General features: G+C 42.6%; 2 protein-coding genes across 2 annotated transcripts; one reads left to right on the forward strand and one right to left on the reverse strand.

The window, feature by feature from the left end:
- Positions 1-4336: 4336 nt before the first annotated feature.
- zmat2 (zinc finger, matrin-type 2) lies at positions 4337-7213 on the reverse strand. Its single transcript, XM_053332241.1, has 6 exons — positions 7190-7213; positions 6413-6512; positions 5933-6056; positions 5743-5816; positions 5461-5606; positions 4337-4894 (listed from the first exon to the last, which is right to left on the reverse strand). Exons 1-6 carry the CDS (start codon positions 7205-7207, stop codon positions 4751-4753), a joined length of 606 nt encoding a protein of 201 aa, XP_053188216.1. The 5' UTR covers positions 7208-7213; the 3' UTR covers positions 4337-4750.
- Positions 7214-9382: 2169 nt separating this feature from the next.
- On the forward strand, positions 9383-18206 carry slbp2 (stem-loop binding protein 2). Its single transcript, XM_053332234.1, has 9 exons — positions 9383-9432; positions 12610-12759; positions 13058-13135; positions 13369-13449; positions 13556-13699; positions 14330-14500; positions 15156-15300; positions 17044-17170; positions 18142-18206. The coding sequence occupies exons 1-9, from the start codon at positions 9383-9385 to the stop codon at positions 18204-18206; spliced, it is 1011 nt and encodes a 336-aa protein (XP_053188209.1).
- Positions 18207-19320: the final 1114 nt, after the last annotated feature.

Here is a 19320-nt window from a genome sequence, read left to right on the forward strand (position 1 = left end):
CTGAAGAGCAGCAGACATAAAAACTGACTGAGGATCAGTGCAGACTGTCATCACTGACTCCTGATCAGATCTGTCCACTCACTACTCACTGTTTCCACTCTAAAGGCCAAAGACTGTTGGTTTGAAGGATTGTTTACTGTTAGACTAATGACGTATGTTGTTGGACTTTATTGGACGTTGTTCTTTCTCTAATTTTCTAAAATTTCTCCAAAAGCTCTTGACTTGTTTGGGCCTTTGTGTGTAAATGATGAAGGTGAAACTAGCACCTTTGTTCAGAGTCAAGTTTGACCCACTTTTTACATTTGGCAGCAAACTATACACATTTATTTTAGCCAGACTTTTCCTAATGTCACCCACAGTTTACAAAAATGGAAATAAAAGAGCCCAACTGGGTCTAAGTGGGAGCAGAATGGGGCTTTAACCCTTATGGGCCCACATGGACATGCTGGCCTGGACCATAATATAGTGATTGTCTTTTTTCATGAGATTAATCAAACTTTTATTAATAGCTGACGGGAATGTGTCAATGTGACTTGTGTAGAGACTAATTATGAGTCTGAATGTGAATAGTATGTAAAGGGTAATAATATATGACCATGCTAACTGCAGTACCAAAGCTGCTCTGCTGGACTGAGACCTGGACACTCAGGTGGGCAGAGACCTTTACACCATGCTCAGGTGGCACTAAGGGGTCCAGGAACCATACCTTTATTTATTCAGGGGACATTCACAGAGAGCAGGAACGCCTTGATCACATTCACACCTGGAAGCTGCCCATTACAACCAGTCTGATCTGTGGGCCACTGAGCAGCTCCTATGGTCCAGGTGAAGGGCGTTGCTCAAGGGTCAGCGGTGATGAGGAGGGTTAATGCTGCTTCTCCACTTTCCCAAAACCCAGATTCTCCTGCTGGTCCGGGGAATTGAACCCACGGCCCACCGGTCATAAGCTTGCTTCTCTAACCTTTAGGCCTCCACTGCCCAGTAACAGTCGTCTTCCTGCTGAAAGGGTTAAATTAGTAAAATGTTGGACCAGAACGTGAGTTTATTTTAGTCTCAGTGTGAAACCCAACGGACTTTGTCTCATTTGCATGTTCACACTGCAGCAGCGTTATTACCATCAGTGTGACCGCTGCTTCTGCATGTGGGGCTTATTTTCCCAGCATGCATCGCTGCAAGCAGACTGCATGGCTGTGAGTCAACTCAACCACGTCCCGCGCCGCTGTTTGATTTACATGTCTGAGTCATGTGACCTCACACCATGACTGACAGATGAGGAAGGAGAGGAGAGTTTTCCTCTGAAGCTCTGAAAAAAGACGACTTAAAATAACAGGAGGAGGAAGAAGCACTCTGATCATTACTGCAGTACAAGTACTAATACTGCAAAGTACAAATACTCCATAACAAGTAAAAGTACTGCAGTATTATGAGTGATGTAGTATGCAGTATTGCAGTAAAAGTACTGCAGTATTATAGTGATGTAGTATGCAGTATTACAGTAAAAGTACTGCAGTATTATAGTGATGTAGTATGCAGTATTACAGTAAAAGTACTGCAGTATTAAAGTGATGTAGTATGCAGTATTACAGTAAAAGTACTGCAGTATTAAAGTGATGTAGTATGCAGTATTACAGTAAAAGTACTGCAGTATTATGAGTGATGTAGTATGCAGTATTACAGTAAAAGTACTACAGTCCTCAAAAAAGCTCAGCAGCGGCTCCACTCTCTACGCAGACTCAGGAAAACAGTTACGGTTGATGTTGTTCTGTTGGACTCTACAGGTGAAGAGTATTATGAGTATTACAGTTAGCTAGTTTAGTCCAGTGCTTCCCAACCTTTGCTGTATTTTAAAAGCTTGTTATATTTTCCATTGTGTCAAATCTACTCTGAAAAGTAACTAAAGCTGTTAAATAAATGTAGAAAGTAGCATCACATGGAAATACTACAGTAAAGTACTAGTACCTCAAACTGTACTGCAGTAAAGTACTAGTACCTCTAACTGTACTACAGTAAAGTACTAGTACCTCTAACTGTACTACAGTAAAGTACTAGTACCTCAGACTGTACTACAGTAAAGTACTAGTACCTCTAACTGTACTACAGTAAAGTACTAGTACCTCAGACTGTACTACAGTAAAGTACTAGTACCTCAGACTGTACTACAGTAAAGTACTAGTACCTCTAACTGTACTACAGTAAAGTACTAGTACCTCAGACTGTACTACAGTAGAGTACTAGTACCTCAAACTGTACTACAGTAAAGTACTAGTACCTCTAACTGTACTACAGTAAAGTACTAGTACCTCTAACAGTACTGCATGTTTAAGTCATTATATGACTGTACTGATTCAGACGTAGTGCTCAGATGTAGAAACAGTAACATGAATTAGAATAAATTAAATTCTGCTGAAGTTTTTTCCAGTTCTTCAAAAAAAAAGACTGAGCTGGAAAATCCCCAAATATTACCCAACGAGTTCTGGACGACTCGGTTTCATTTCCGCAGAAAAATGATTCAAATCTGTGAGACTCACGAACAAGTTCATGAAGTTCATCATGATTAATCAACTATAGAGATCATTATACCTGGACTGTACCATTATATATCTGTACCATTATACATCTACTGTACCATTATATATTTGGACTGTACCATTATATATCTACTGTACCATTATATATCTGGACGGTACCATTATACATCTATACTGTACCATTATATATCTGGTACAGATATAGTCTGGACTGTACCATTATATACCTGTATGTCTATCTGGACTGTACCATTATATACCTGTACCATTATATATCTATACTGTACCATTATATATCTGGACTGTACCATTATATACCTGTATATCTATCTGGACTGTACCATTATATATCTGGACTGTACCATTATATATCTGTACCATTATATATCTGGACTGTACCATTATATATCTGGACTGTACCATTATATATCTGTATTGTACCATTATATATCTGGACTGTACCATTATATATCTGTATTGTACCATTATATATCTGGACTGTACCATTATATATCTGTACCATTATATATCTGTATGTATATCTGGACTGTACCATTATATATCTACTGTATCACTATATATCTGGACCATTATATATCTGGACTGTACCATTATATATCTGGACTGTACCATTATATATTTACTGTACCATTATATATCTGGACTGTACCATTATATATTTACTGTACCATTATATATCTGTATCACTATATATCTGGACTGTACCATTATGCGTCCGTCTGCAGTCTAACAGTCTGATCATTAATCAGCGAAGCGTTCAGAGGAAAGAAAGTGAACTTCCTCTTCTACTTCCTGTTGATCAAACACGCTGCGGCTTCAACCCTCAAACTGCTGATCTGCTACTTTAACCCTCCTCTCGTCCTCCCGGGTCAAACTGACCCCATCTCTTTCCTTGCTTCCTTCTTTCCTTCCTCCCTTCTCTCCTAAATTCCTTTCTCTTTTCGTCCTTACTCCTTTCCTTCCTTCCCTTCCTTCCTTCTCTCCTAAACTCCTCCCTCCCTCCTTACTCCTTTCCTTCCTTCATCTTTTCCTCCCTTCCCCCCTCCTTACTCCTTTCCTTCCTCCCTTCTCTCCTAAATTCCTTCCTCTTTTCGTCCTTACTCCTTTCCTTCCTTCCTTCCTCCCTCCTTCCTTCCTCCCTCCTTCCTTCTCTCCTAAATTCCTTCCTCTTTTTGTCCTTACTCCTTTCCTTCCTTCCTTTTCCCTCCCTCCCTTCTTACTCCTTTCCTTCCTTCCTTCCTCCCTTCTCTCCTAAATTCCTTCCTCTTTTCGTCCTTACTCCTTTCCTTCCTTCCTTCCTCCCTTCTCTCCTAAATTCCTTCCTCTTTTCGTCCTTACTCCTTTCCTTCCTTCCTCCTTTCCTTCCTTCATCTTTTCCTCCCTTCCTCCTTACTCCTTTCCTTCCTTCATCTTTTCCTCCCTTCCTCCTTTCCTTCCTTCCTCTTTTCCTCCCTCCCTCCCTTCTTACTCCTTCCTTCCTTCTCCCTCCCTCCCTCCTTACTCCTTTCTCCTTCCTCCCTTCTCTCCTAAATTCCTTCCTCTTTTCGTCCTTACTCCTTTCCTTCCTTCCTCCCTCTTTACTCCTTTCCTCCCTCCCTCTTTTCCTCCCTTCCTTCCTTCCTTCCTTGACCTGAGGACGACAGGAGGGTTAAAACATATTGATGATAAACTGCCGATCAGACTGATTAGAAACAAAATGACGTTTATTAAAAATCAGACTGAAGAACAAAAACACATAAAACAGAACCGATGACTCAGCTTCTCGCCTCGATACCAAAAACACAAAGTTCACAAGTTTAATGTTCCCTCTCTTCCTTCTTCCTTCTTCCTGCTGCTGGATGTTAAACTTTAACTCTTTAAAACGTCAAAAACTCAACTTTTAAACTTGTTAAACTTTATTTTTGTCTGAAGGAGAAATTATAAAAAGTTATTTCGTGTTTCTAATGAAAAGAAAAAAAAACAGGAACAGATCTGAAGTTGAGTAAAAGTTCAACTTAAAGGAGCCTTCTGTAGTTTCTTGGTCTACTTCCTGTCACATGACCACTTCCTGTCACATGACCAGTGTCTGTGTTGTCTGACAGGAAGCTGCCCGATTAAAGATGGACGCCGCCCACCGCCCGCCGACCGTCACCTCCACCTCCACCCGGCCGGCTGAGGGGGCGGAGCTAAAATATACAGTTTCCTGTCCCGCTGTGATGTCATCAGTGGCTCTTCTTGGAGGAGCCGAAGCCGGAGAAGCCCATCACCGCCGCCATCTCATCGTCCTCCTCGAAGTCCACGTCCTCCTCCGCTCGCCGCTTCCTCTCCTTCTGCTTCTCCTTCTTATACGCCTTCGCCTTCTCCTCCTGCACACAATACACACATTATACACACACATATACACACACACACGCCTTCGCCTTCTCCTCCTGCACACAATACACAATACACACAATACACACAATATACACACATTATACACACACACATACAATATACACACACAATACACATTATATACACACACACACACACACACACACACACACATACATAATACACACATTATATACACGCCTTCACCTTCTCCTCCTACACACACATACCTGTTTTTACTACCTGGTGGGGACCCTGACTGGGGTCCAGTCTTTCTAAAGGGTCTACAGACGTAATTTTAACCCACAGGGTGTGGTACCGGGCCCGGTACCACACTGCAGTACCGTGTGTGACCTCTGGGGTTCACACACACAGTCAGGAAAACCAACCTTGTGGGGACCAGGCCTATCAGGAGGCTGTTTGCTATTGATTACAATGCTCGTTACCATGGAAACCAGGAGTCGGTCCCCACAGGGTTGGTAATATGTCAGGTTTCGGTCCCCATCAGGATAGAAAAACACACACACACACACACACACACACACAGTCCCCTCACCTCCTCTCTGAGCTCCTTCATTCGCTCCTCGAAGTCGTACTCCTTCTGTTTCTCCTCCATCTTTTTCTTGTTCACTTCAAATCGTTTCTTCACCTGATCGAGAGACGAGCGCTCCACACGCATCGACATGCCCAGGTTCCTCTGGTCTGTAACACACACACACACAATATACACACATTATATACACACACACACACATTATACACACATTATATACACACACACACACACACACACACACACACACACACACACACACACAGGAAGTGATGTCAGACTCACGTTTCTTGCCGTTGATGTGATCCAGGAAGTTGATGGAGTCTTTGACCACACAGTCGCACACATTACAGTAATAACTGCAGAAGAAGAAGAACCATCATCATCATCATCATCAGTTAGTCTCTGATCAGCTGATCATTAATAACTTTAAACATGTCACATGACGGCGGGAGCGTCTCACCCCCCCACTCACCCCCCCATCTCAGCCTGAGGAGTCGTCTTGGTGATGACGATGGTTTTCCCCAGTTTAGACTCCAGGTCCACTTTATAGTCTCTGTGGCGCAGCAGGTCCCTCTTAACAGGGGGGGGCACTTTGCCTGGACAGGAAACACATTATATGACTTTTATTGTGAAGAGGCAGGTCCCTCTTAACAGGGGGGGGCACTTTGCCTGGACAGGAAACACATTATATGGCTTTTATTGTGAAGGAGCAGGTCCCTCTTAATGGGGGGGGGGGGGGGGTACTTTACCTGGACTGGAAACATTATATATATGACTTTTATTGTGAAGGAATCATTTAACAGTCAGTATTTTGAGGCTCTATTCAATGTTTCCTGTTGAGCTGTGGTGGAAGTATAGTATAATGATGAAGAGGAGGAATGATGATGTAATGAAGAACAGGAGGAATGATGATGTCATGATGATGTAATGGTTACAGCGTCTGTATTCTCACCATCTCTCCTCTCTCTGTCTCTCTCCTCCGTAAGTCGTTTCTGAGCCAGATTTTCATATTCATCTTTGTCCCACTTCCGACGGAAGTCCGTCTTACTCGACTGGAAGAAAAAGAAGAAAACATGAAAATGCTTTTAGTTCATCTTCCACATTCTTACTTTAACAATCGGCCCAGAACTTCACAATAAGAGCATCTCTGGTTTTCTTTTATAGATTTTTTTATTTTAACTTAAAATCGGATATAAATTATAATTTATTTTATTTCATATTTACAGAACTCAGATCCAGAATAAATAAAAATGTTTAACTGTCTTTCACAACTGTGTTTCATGCTTTTATTATGAGGAGACAATGAAAATAAAGATGCTTTTATTCTGAAGGCCGGACGTCTTATTGTTTTGGCAGCTAGCGGAAGTAGCAACCAGTTAGCGTTTATTGTGTTGAACTGAAGCATCAGAAACATTAAATAGAAACCTGATAAACACATCACCCGGTACCGGGCCCGTTTAACTGAACTGGTACCGGGCCCGGTACCGGGTGAGATCAACGGTACCGGGAGAGGTTTTAATCTGAACCGGAAACAGCTCCGTTAGCGTGCTAGCTGTTGTTAGCCGCTAACTGAGGCTCGGAACATTAAACCGGGTTATAAACGCGTTAAACTGGTTCGATGTTCGTTATTAAACATCGGAGACAAACACAGTAGCTCACTCTGAAGCCTGACTCCGTTTAATCATCATTAAAGGTTTTAATTATAAAGATTAAAGAAGATTTAACTCACCCCGCTACCAGACGCCATTTTGCTCTTTTCTTCTTCTTCTATGTCTATGAAGCAGAAACAATAATACTAATGCTAGCAGCAGCGGTGGCGCCATCTAGCGGCCTGAACGCGGAACTGCAACACTACTTCTCTTTCTATCGGCTTTCATTGAGTTTTGGGTGCATTTACTTCCATCTGCTGGAGAGTTGAACAGGATCAGACCTTTAGAGGCTCAGCTCATAATGAGAATATAACACATAATAACTCAACTCAACTTTATTTATAAAGCACTTTAAAACAACCACAGCTGAAACAACGTGCTGTACATAAATAGATAAAACAACACAGCAACATAAAACAATTAACAGGAAATAAATACTAAGATAATTGTTTATTGTTTTTAAAACAAATTAAAAACAATAAAACAATAATTAAAACACATAAACCATAAAACAGTAAAACAGGAGCAGAGTCTCATGCAGGAATAAAAATGGGTTTTAAGACGAGATTTAATGGACAGTGAGGACGCTTGTCTAATATTTAAAGGAAGCTCGTTCCAATAACCTGCAAGTGTTCAAACTGCTGCTGAACTCATTTCACTGGATAACAGAAATGACAACAAGAAATATTAATACATAGTAGAGAGGTCTAATATAGTTTATAATAATAATAAGAATGGTTCAGAATAAGAGAGGACCATAAGATAGTTAATGAAACACAATATTAATAATATAACTATACAAAGTACATTAAACCTGTATAATAAGAGTTTGTCTCATCTCTAACAGACACACTCTGAAAATAATTAAAGTTGTATAAAATATTTTTTTAGAAAAAAAACCCCAATAATAATAATTTATTTATTTTTAGGGGTGCTGAGATGAAATGGGTCAGAACTGTAGGTGACTTAGTCGTCCTGTCTCCTGTCCTGTTCCTAACCCTAACCCTTTATTTCCATCACTCCATTCATCTTTCCTCTTTCTTTACTTCTTTTTTTATTATTGACAGATTTGTTGAGATTTGAACTGAGATGACCTCTGACCTCTGACCTCTGATCTATCTGCAGGTTCACTTCCAAACACAACATGAGCAGCTACACACACAGTAACATACACACACACACACACACACACACACACACACACACACACACTATAAAAACACACACACTAACACAACATGAGCAGCTACACACACACACACACATACATACACACACACACACACACACACACACACACACACAGACACACAGTACTGTGTAAAGGCTCTGAATACTTTCACACTTTAGTCTATGAAGCTGTTTTCTTTCTGTTTTTAACACATTTCCTGTTTGTTCTGGTTCTATTCTAATAAAGAGACTGATAATAATAATTATATATGATTATCATAGCATTACTAAAACAATAATCTAATGCTGCCTCAGACTTTAGCACAGTGCTGTTAATCTGGACTATAAGCAAAGTGATGAGTCAGCTGATCAACATGATGACGTCACATTTTAACTGAATTTAACAGATTTTGCTGATAAACACACAATCCTCTCTGACTAGTGTTAGTCCTCCATTAGATTAGATATATATATATATATATATATATATCTATATAAAACTATATTAAGGTATTCTGTCCTTTATTGTCAGTCTGTGCACGCTCACTGTATCCGTGCGTGAGAGGATGTGTGGGCGCAAAACAAGCGTCAGTTACTATCAGCTGATATGTCACACATCACTATGTACACTTGTCTCGCGCATTAAACCAATTTGTGACACATGACTACATTAATTCATGACGTCACAGCGGAGGTTTTATTTATTTAAGTATATTTTTCGGGCTTTTTTGCCTTTAATGTACAGGACAGTGGAGATAGACTGGCACAGGAGGCAGAGAGAGGGGGAATGACACTCAGGATAAGACCGCTCGGCTCGGGAATCGAACCGGGATCACCCGCAATGAGGACTATAGCCTCAACACATGGGGGGGTGCTCTACCCGCTGAGCTATGCTCAACCCCGCAGCGGAGGTTTTATTAACGAGCTGTTTCATTAGTGACGTCACTGCGATATTGCAACATGTCGGAGGGGTTTTGGGACCGGAAGCAGCGCAGGTGAGCAGGCCCCGCCCCCTCCACAGGTGCAGCTCATTAAAGCAGGGACGCGGGAACAATGGCGTCTGTCCTCTGAAAGGCGCCAAAACTTCAACACCGAGAAACAAAATGTCCCGCAGCGGAGAAACAGCAGCTCACAGCCCGCTGCTCTCCTCCAGGTGTGTAACAGCCGACACGCACACACACGCACATAAACACACGCACGCACGCACACACACAGACAGGCTTTATACTGGTCACACAGCAGCGCGGGAAAACTGCCTCACCTGAGGAGGAGTATTGTGCATTGTTTGTAGTTTAATAATTAAATAAAGTAAAGATCTTTATCAGGTTAAATCTGCTGAACTTTAACTTCATTAAAATCTGAAACATGTAAAATAAAGTGATGGTGGTGATGAAGTAGTTAATTAGTTATTTTCACAAACATTTCATTTCAAACATTTAACTAGAAAATAAACATTTAATCTTATTTATTAGGTTTTAACTGATGTGATGAGTTTAAGTTAAATTTCCCTTTTAGGAATAATAATGTGTATTTTATATTTTTATTTAATGTTGATTTAAAGGAGTCGAAGATTAAAATCAGATGAAACATTTAATAGAAACAGATGATGTGAGGACTCCTGGAGCATCATGGGAAATGTAGTTAACATAATTGAATGCAAACATTATTAAAATCCTTCAAGTTAATTTAGTCTTTTTTTCTCAGAAGTCAGAAAATGAATGAATGTTGGTTTATTAGGTCCATACATATTTGGACTTTGATAGTTTTGATAGTTTTAGTTCAGTAGATCAAAGCAATGGATTTAAAATGAAACAATGAAGTGATTAAAGTTCAGTTTTAATTCAAGCAGTTGGATAAAAATATGGTTTTAAAATGTTTTGAAGTGTAACTGCAAACATTTTATACACAGTCCACTTATTTAATGTGCTCAGTGTTGTTGGATGAACTGAATAATCATAAATGTTCATTGTTAAACCTTGTAGAGGATCCGGTCTGAGGTCTGAAGCTTCAACCAAACGCTGCTTTAAGTTTAATCTGCAGTGTAATGTTTGATGGTTGAGAATCAGCTGATCGACTTCCACACTGTGTTCTGGTCCTAGTGAAGCTTTACTGTCACACTGTGTTCTGGTCCTAGTGAAGCTTTACTGTCACACTGTGTTCTGGTCTGTGTTCTGGTCCTAGTGAAGCTTTACTTTACTGTCTCACTGTGTTCTGGTCCTAGTGAAGCTTTACTGTCACACTGTGTTCTGGTCTGTGTTCTGGTCCTAGTGAAGCTTTACTGTCACACTGTGTTCTGGTCCTAGTGAAGCTTTACTTCCACACTGTGTTCTGGTCCTAGTGAAGCTTTACTGTCACACTGTGTTCTGGTCCTAGTGAAGCTTTACTGTCTCACTGTGTTCTGGTCTGTGTTCTGGTCCTAGTGAAGCTTTACTTCCACACTGTGTTCTGGTCTGTGTTCTGGTCCTAGTGAAGCTTTACTTCCACACTGTGTTCTGGTCCTAGTGAAGCTTTACTTCCACACTGTGTTCTGGTCTGTGTTCTGGTCCTAGTGAAGCTTTACTGTCACACTGTGTTCTGGTCCTAGTGAAGCTTTACTGTCTCACTGTGTTCTGGTCCTAGTGAAGCTTTACTGTCACACTGTGTTCTGGTCCTAGTGAAGCTTTACTGTCTCACTGTGTTCTGGTCCTAGTGAAGCTTTACTGTCTCACTGTGTTCTGGGTCCTAGTGAAGCTTTACTGTCTCACTGTGTTCTGGTCCTAGTGAAGCTTTACTGTCACACTGTGTTCTGGTCCTAGTGAAGCTTTACTTTACTGTCACACTGTGTTCTGGTCCTAGTGAAGCTTTACTGTCACACTGTGTTCTGGTCCTAGTGAAGCTTTACTTTACTGTCTCACTGTGTTCTGGTCCTAGTGAAGCTTTACTTTACTGTCACACTGTGTTCTGTGTTCTGGTCCTAGTGAAGCTTTACTTTACTGTCACACTGTGTTCTGGTCCTAGTGAAGCTTTACTGTCACACTGTGTTCTGGTCCTAGTGAAGCTTTACTGTCACACTGTGTTCTGGTCCTAGTGAAGCTTTACTTCCACACTGTGTTCTGGTCCTAGTGAAGCTTTACTGTCACACTGTGTTCTGGGTCATAGTGAAGCTTTACTGTCTCACTGTGTTCTGGGTCATAGTGAAGCTTTACTTCCACACTGTGTTCTGGGTCATAGTGAAGCTTTACTTCCACACTGTGTTCTGGGTCATAGTGAAGCTTTACTTCCACACTGTGTTCTGGTCCTAGTGAAGCTTTACTGTCTCATTGTGTTCTGGTCCTAGTGAAGCTTTACTGTCACACGGTGTTCTGGGTCATAGTGAAGCTTTACTGTCACACGGTGTTCTGGTCTGTGTTCTGGTCCTAGTGAAGCTTTACTGTGAAGCTCAGACTCAGAGCAGGTCAGGGTTAACACTAGAGATCTACTAGAAGTCACATGATCATTAACAGAAGCATCAACCATCACACGGCTCTTCCTGGTTTTATGGTGTTTGATGCTTTTATGGTGTTTTGATGTGTTTGAGGCGTTCTAAGTCTGGTCCATGGTTCTGGTCTGTGGTCCAGGTCTATGGTTCTGGTCTGTGGTTCTGGTCTGTGGTCCAGGTCTATGGTTCTGGTCTGTGGTTCTGGTTCTGGTTGATCAGATCTGTCCAGAGAACTGAGCTGAGTCTAATCTGATCTTTGTGTTCCTGAGGTTAATGAATGCTTTGCAGCTTGAGGTGAACCGTCTGTGTTTACTCGAGTGAGGTCTTCTCTTTCATCAGACATGATGATGATGATGAAGATGATGAATGTTTACAGCAGACGGGTCTTCTCTGAGCTGGATCTAGCTCTTTAGATGACATGTTGTAGCTTCACAGGAAAAGCTTCCAAATGCAAAGACCAAACATTTAACCTGTTTAACTGATGAAATAACAAAGACTGTCCTAAAGCTGAGTCTACACTTTAACCCAGATTCATTATAAAACTGTACTAGTACTTTACTGTAGTACAGTTAGAGGTACTAGTACTCTACTGTAGTACAGTTAGAGGTACTAGTACTTTACTGTAGTACAGTTAGAGGTACTTTACTGTAGTACAGTTAGAGGTACTCTACTCTAGTACTGTTAGAGGTACTAGTGCTTTACCGTAGTACAGTTAGAGGTACTAGTACTCTACTGTAGTACAGTTAGAGGTACTAGTACTTTACTGTAGTACAGTTAGAGGTACTAGTACTTTACTGTAGTACAGTTTGAGGTACTAGTACTGTGAGTATTTCCATCTAACTGTAGTGTGTGTGTGTGTGTGTGTGTGTGTAGATTCTGTTTCAGTCCGCGGTCGTGTGTGTGTATGAAAGGTTGGTCGACGGCGATGTGGAACGGTGTTCCTGAGCCGCTGCTGTCTGGACGCTCCGCCCCCGAACCCTGGCTCCTCCCCGGCTGCAGCTCCGTCTACGACAGTCTGGTCAGGTGGGACACACACACACACACACACACACACACACACCTGTCTACCTGCTCTAACACACACACACACACACACACACCTGTCTACCTGCTCTAACACACACACACACACACACACACCTGTCTACCTGCTCTAACATACACACACACACACACACCTGTCTACCTGCTCTAACATACACACACACACACACACACCTGTCTACCTGCTCTAACACACACACACACACACCTGTCTACCTGCTCTAACACACACACACCTGTCTACCTGCTCTAACCCTGTCTACCTGTCTTGCTGCAGTAACGTCTCTCCCGCCCCGTCTCCTTCGCCAGCGAGCGGTCTGAGAGGAGCCGAACGAGCCGCCAACAAACCTCGAAGGTCCAAAAACGTTTTAATAAACTTACATCAGATGATTTTTACAGTTTAAACAGAAACAAGAAGCCAAACCATAATGTAAAGTTTATTTTCTTTAAGATTTATTTACAGAATCATTTTAGTTCACAGCTCAGTTTTAAATGAAAGAGACGAACACTGAGAACTCCTGCAGTGATTTTAATAAAGTAACTGCAGCCGGTTGAAAGCTGAAACTATAAGTGTGTGTGTGTGTGTAGGCCGTCCATCTTGGAGCGCTGCATCCTCAAAGTGTCCACCAGCAGCGTTGCCGTGGGGACGGACGACCTGGACAACAAGAGGTCTGAAACATGTTTAGATATAACATTCAAAGGTTTCAGTTATGTTGCTGGATGTGATCCTTGTTTGACCCTTGACCTCTGCTCCCCCCCCCCCCCCGTCCTATAGACCTCCTCTGGGCCGCTGCTACTCTCGCCTCCCGGACCCGGCCAACACTGAGACCAACGCAGCGGTCCTGAAGCGGCGGCAGAAACAGATCCAGTACGGAAAAAACACGAGCGGCTACCAGAGCTACCTGCAGCAGATCCCCAAGTGAGATAAGAGACACAATGAGACAATCAGACTGAGAGACACTGAGAGACACAATCAGACTGAGAGACACAATCAGACTGAGAGACACAATGAGACAATCAGACTGAGAGACACTGAGAGACACAATCAGACTGAGAGACACAATGAGACAATCAGACTGAGAGACACTGAGAGACACAATCAGACTGAGAGACACTGAGAGACACAATCAGACTGAGAGACACAATGAGACAATCAGACTGAGAGACACAATGAGACAATCAGACTGAGAGACACTGAGAGACACAATGAGACAATCAGACTGAGAGACACAATGAGACAATCAGACTGAGAGACACTGAGAGACACAATCAGACTGAGAGACACTGAGAGACACAATCAGACTGAGAGACACAATGAGACAATCAGACTGAGAGACAATGAGACCCAATGAGATGCTTATTCAATCATTTATTTACACGTCATGTCTTTTCATAAAGTCACTGAAGTTGAAACAAGTAACGAGTCTGTTTAACAATGTGAGGAGAAAGTCTGTAAAGTTCAGATACCTGAATATCTACTGAAGTACAGAGACGTCCTTACTTCCCACCTCTGATAACCAACCAATAACCAATCGTCTCCTCTCTTCAGACACCTGAGGGATCCCAAGCTGCATCCCTCCACGCCCAACAAGTACAGGAAGTACAGCCGGCGTTCCTGGGACATGCAGGTGCGTCTGTGGAGGCGAGCGCTGCACCTCTGGGATCCGCCCAGCGATTCCCCTCCAGACACCACCAACCCCCCCGACCCCGTGGAGCTGCTGTAGGTGGACTACACTACCCATAATGCACCTCACTATGGACTACACTACCCATAATACACCTCACTGTGGACTACACTACCCATAATACACCTCACTGTGGACTACACTACCCATAATACACCTCACTGTGGACTACACTACCCATAATACACCTCACTGTGGACTACACTACCCATAATACACCTCACTGTGGACTACACTACCCATAATACACCTCACTGTGGACTACACTACCCATAATACACCTCACTGTGGGGACTACACTACCCATAATGCACCTCACTATGGACTACACTACCCATAATGCACCTCACTATGGACTACACTACCCATAATACACCTCACTGTGGGGACTACACTACCCATAATGCACCTCACTATGGACTACACTACCCATAATACACCTCACTGTGGGGACTACACTACCCATAATGCACCTCTCACTGTGTTCTATTAAAGCAAGGATGTCAAACATGAGGCCCGTGGGCCAGAAACGGCCCTCAGAGGGAACCAATCCGGCCCACTGTCCTGTAATCTGTCCCACATGTTCTGCCCCCTAGTGGCTGAATCATGAACCACAGCGTTGCCTCTTTGTATAAATGACGTCATGAATCAGTTGAGGGTTGTTTTAACGTGAGCTGAAATGTTCGGCAGGCAGAGTCAGCTGTCCCGGATGACCTCTGACCTGTGTGAGGACGGAGGAGACAGACAGAGAGAGAAGGAGACTCCTGCAGCCCCGAAAGCCTCCTCTGTGTCTCCGCTGGAGCCGCCAGGTCCCTGGAGCGTCCCCCTGTCCCCGGTAACGCATCACACCCTAACCCCCCTGTCCCCCGGTAACGCCGTCACACCCTAACCCCCTGTCCCCGGTAACGCCGTCACACCCTAACCCTACCCCCTGTCCCCGGTAACGCCGTCACAACCTAACCCCCTGTCCCCGGTAACGCCGTCACACCCTAACCCCCTGTCCCCGGTAACGCCGTCACACCCTAACCCCCTGTCCCCGGTAACGCCGTCACACCCTAACCCCCTGTCCCCGGTAACGCCTCACACCCTAACCCCCTGTCCCCGGTAACGCCTCACACCCTAACCCCCTGTCCCCGGTAACGCCTCACACCCTAACCCCCTGTCCCCGGTAACGCCTCACACCCTAACCCCCTGTCCCCGGTAACGCCGTCACACCCTAACCCCCCTGTCCCCGGTAACGCCGTCACACCCTAACCCCCCTGTCCCCGGTAACGCCGTCACACCCTAACCCCCTAACCCCCCTGTCCCCGGTAACGCCGTCACACCCTAACCCCCTGTCCCCGGTAACGCCTCACACCCGGTAACGCCTCACACCCTAACCCCCTGTCCCCGGTAACGCCGTCACACTATTAGTATTAGTTAGAGGTACTAGTACTTTACTCTAATACAGTTTGAGGTACTAGTACTTTACTGTAGTACAGTTAGAGGTACTAGTATTTTACTGTAGTACAGTTGGAGGTACTAGTACTTTACTGTAGTACAGTTAGAGATACTAGTACTTTACTGTAGTACAGTTAGAGGTACTAGTACAGTTTGAGGTACTAGTACTTTACTGTAGTACAGTTAGAGGTACTTGTACTTTACTCTAGTACAGTTAGAGGTACTAGTACTTTACTGTAGTACAGTTAGAGGTACTAGTACTTTACTGTAATACAGTTAGAGGTACTAGTACTTTACTGTAATACAGTTTGAGGTACTAGTACTTTACTCTAGTACAGTTCGAGGTACTAGTACTTTACTATAGTACAGTTAGACGTACTAGTACTTTACTGTAGTACAGTTAGACGTACTAGTACTTTACTGTAGTATAATTTGCGGTACTAATACTTTACTGTAGTACAGTTAGAGGTACTAGTACTTTACTGTAGTACAGTTTGAGGTACTTTACTGTAATACAGTTTGAGGTACTAGTACTTTACTGTAGTACAGTTAGACGTACTAGTACTTTACTGTAGTACAGTTAGAGGTACTAGTACTTTACTGTAGTATAATTTGCGGTACTAATACTTTACTGTAGTACAGTTTGAGGTACTAGTACTTTACTCTAGTACAGTTTGAGGTACTAGTACTTTACTGTAGTACAGTTCGAGGTACTAGTACTTTACTGTAGTACAGTTGGAGGTACTAATACTTTACTCTAGTACAGTTTGAGGTACTAGTACTTTACTCTAGTACAGTTTGAGGTACTTTACTGTAGTACAGTTAGAGGTACTAGTACTTTACTGTAGTACAGTTTCAGGTACTAGTACTTTACTGTAGTACAGTTTGAGTTACTAGTACTTTACTCTAGTACAGATTGAGGTACTTGTACTTTACTCTAGTACAGATTGAGGTACTTGTACTTTACTCTAGTACAGATTGAGGTACTTGTACTTTACTCTAGTACAGATTGAGGTACTAGTACTTTACTCTAGTACAGTTTGAGGTACTAGTACTTTACTCTAGTACAGATTGAGGTACTTGTACTTTACTCTAGTACAGATTGAGGTACTTGTACTGCTACTCTTTCCTCCTGCAGGAGTCAGTCTGCTCCCTCCGGCCTCCTCGCTCTCCTCCTGGTCTCAGTTACTCCTTCAGGAGTCAGCTGACCAACAACAACATGACTGACTGGCTGCGTCTCCTGCTGGAGGCCGACTACGCTCACGGTGAGAGAAACAGGAAGCGCTTCATCAAACTACACCAAGAAATATTATTCTGTCACCAAGATGCTGACTTCTTCACTTTACTGTTTAATATTTGAACCAATCTGTGAATCGAGCCTTTCATGTTTTAAAAGGTTCATCAAACTTAAAGACTGTGTAAAGTGAATTCAGACATTTTCTTCTAAACACATTAAATAGGTCATAAATGTATTTCTAAAAAAGGTGTAAAAAGCATTTCAACCATTTAGATTTGAATTGTGGAGCTAGGATTAGCATAAACCCGCCCCTGCTGCTGTAGAGGTATAAATACATTCAGCACACACTACTACTACTACAGTCTACAGTTAGCCAGTTAGCTGAGTTAGCACTACTACTACTACAGTCTACAGTTAGCTGAGTTAGCACTACTACTACTACTACTACTACTACTACTACTACAGTCTACAGTTAGCCAGTTAGCTGAGTTAGCACTACTACTACTACAATCTACAGTTAGCCAGTTAGCTGAGCTAGCACTACTACTACTACAGTTAGCCAGTTAGCTGAGTTAGCACTACTACTACTACAGTCTACTGTTAGCTAGTTAGCTGCTGAGTTAGCAGGCAAGTTAGCCGGCGAGCTAGCAGCAGAAAGCTCTCAGACGTAGCGTCCATGTTTCTGGTAGAGGTGGTGACTTTGACAGGTGACACTTGTTAGGGGGCGGGGCATCAGTGGCTGATTTTTACACAACTTTGAAGCCTAATTTCATATATTTGGCCTTTTTTTTTTTTTTTTTTTTTATCATTCAAATTTGGCAGGGTGGTTAACACACTTTTCTGTGGTATGTCAAACTCAGAACACATATTTATTCTGACTTTACACAAACTTTAAAGAAACAGCTCTTCATTGACATTTAAAACAAACTTTAATCAGGGACTATTTTCAGTGGCGGATGAATCTGTTTTTAACCTTCATGTTTTTTTTAATCTCTGCAGATTTGGACTCAGATGACCAGCAGGTCCCCATGATGTCTGATCAGCTTTTATGGAATCCGTATTGATCGTCAGCGGCTCGCGTTCAGTCCTGGAAACATCTTCATCACCGTCCTCATCGTCTTCATCATCGTCTTCATGAAGGAAGCTCTGCGTGTTGTCTGGACCTTTTTTAAATCTATCGAGTCGGCAGATTCCAGTTTACACATTCAGTCTTTTTAAGATCAGCGAGGAAACGAGAGACGTGATTGGCTCAGGACTAACGACAGCAGAGATGTGATTGGCTCAGGACTAACGACGGCAGAGACGTGATTGGCTCAGGACTAACGACGGCAGAGACGTGATTGGCTCAGGACTAACGACGGCAGAGACGTGATTGGCTCAGGACTAACGACGGCAGAGACGTGATTGGCTCAGGACTCGTCGAGGTGCTCAAACGTCCCAGCTGCTCCTGAATGCGTCGTGGTGTCGAGGGGAGGGGGGGTCGGTGGGGGAGTCATACCTGAGCATCATATGAATCATTAATATTATTATAAATGTCACTTTAGCGTCAGTGTGAATCTGATCAGCACTTTCTCACCTCAGCAGGTTTCTGTTTCACTTGTTTCACTTTTTTATTTTTTCATTTCATCTTTAAATCTTTTTTTCTTCTCTGAATGTTCGGTGTCACTTCGTCGCCTCTCAGCAGGCTGTTGTTCACTCTTCACCTTCATGCCCTCCTCCTCTTCCTACTCCTCCTCTTCCTCTCTGCGCCGCCACGTTTCTTCTTCTTAAATAACTAACCTCGTATCCGAGGGAAAATGTGTTTCTGTTGTTGAGTTGAGTTTTTTGTTTGTTTGGTTTTTTTTTTTTACTTTTTTGTGTTTCTGGATTTGTTGTTTTTTGTACTTCCTTTGAAAGTAAAGCTGAAAAATGTGAAATGAATAAAGATTTAAATAAAGTGTTAAAAAAATCATATCCTTCAGTCTTTTAAAGTTTCTTTATTGAAAGAGATCAATCATTCCAGTCATTTAAAGTCTCTGATCAGCTTCTATTGAGCTTCATCAGTGTGAGTTATTATAGTAACCATAGTAACTATAGCAATGTGAGTTAGTCATATCAGTGATATCTGACAGATTTACAGTGTTTTTAGCATAGCAGAAACACATGTCAAGTAGATAAAAAAGATAATTCTGCAGGATG

This window comes from Scomber japonicus, chromosome 13 (assembly GCF_027409825.1).
Source record: "Scomber japonicus isolate fScoJap1 chromosome 13, fScoJap1.pri, whole genome shotgun sequence".
In the NCBI taxonomy this organism is placed as follows: domain Eukaryota; kingdom Metazoa; phylum Chordata; class Actinopteri; order Scombriformes; family Scombridae; genus Scomber; species Scomber japonicus.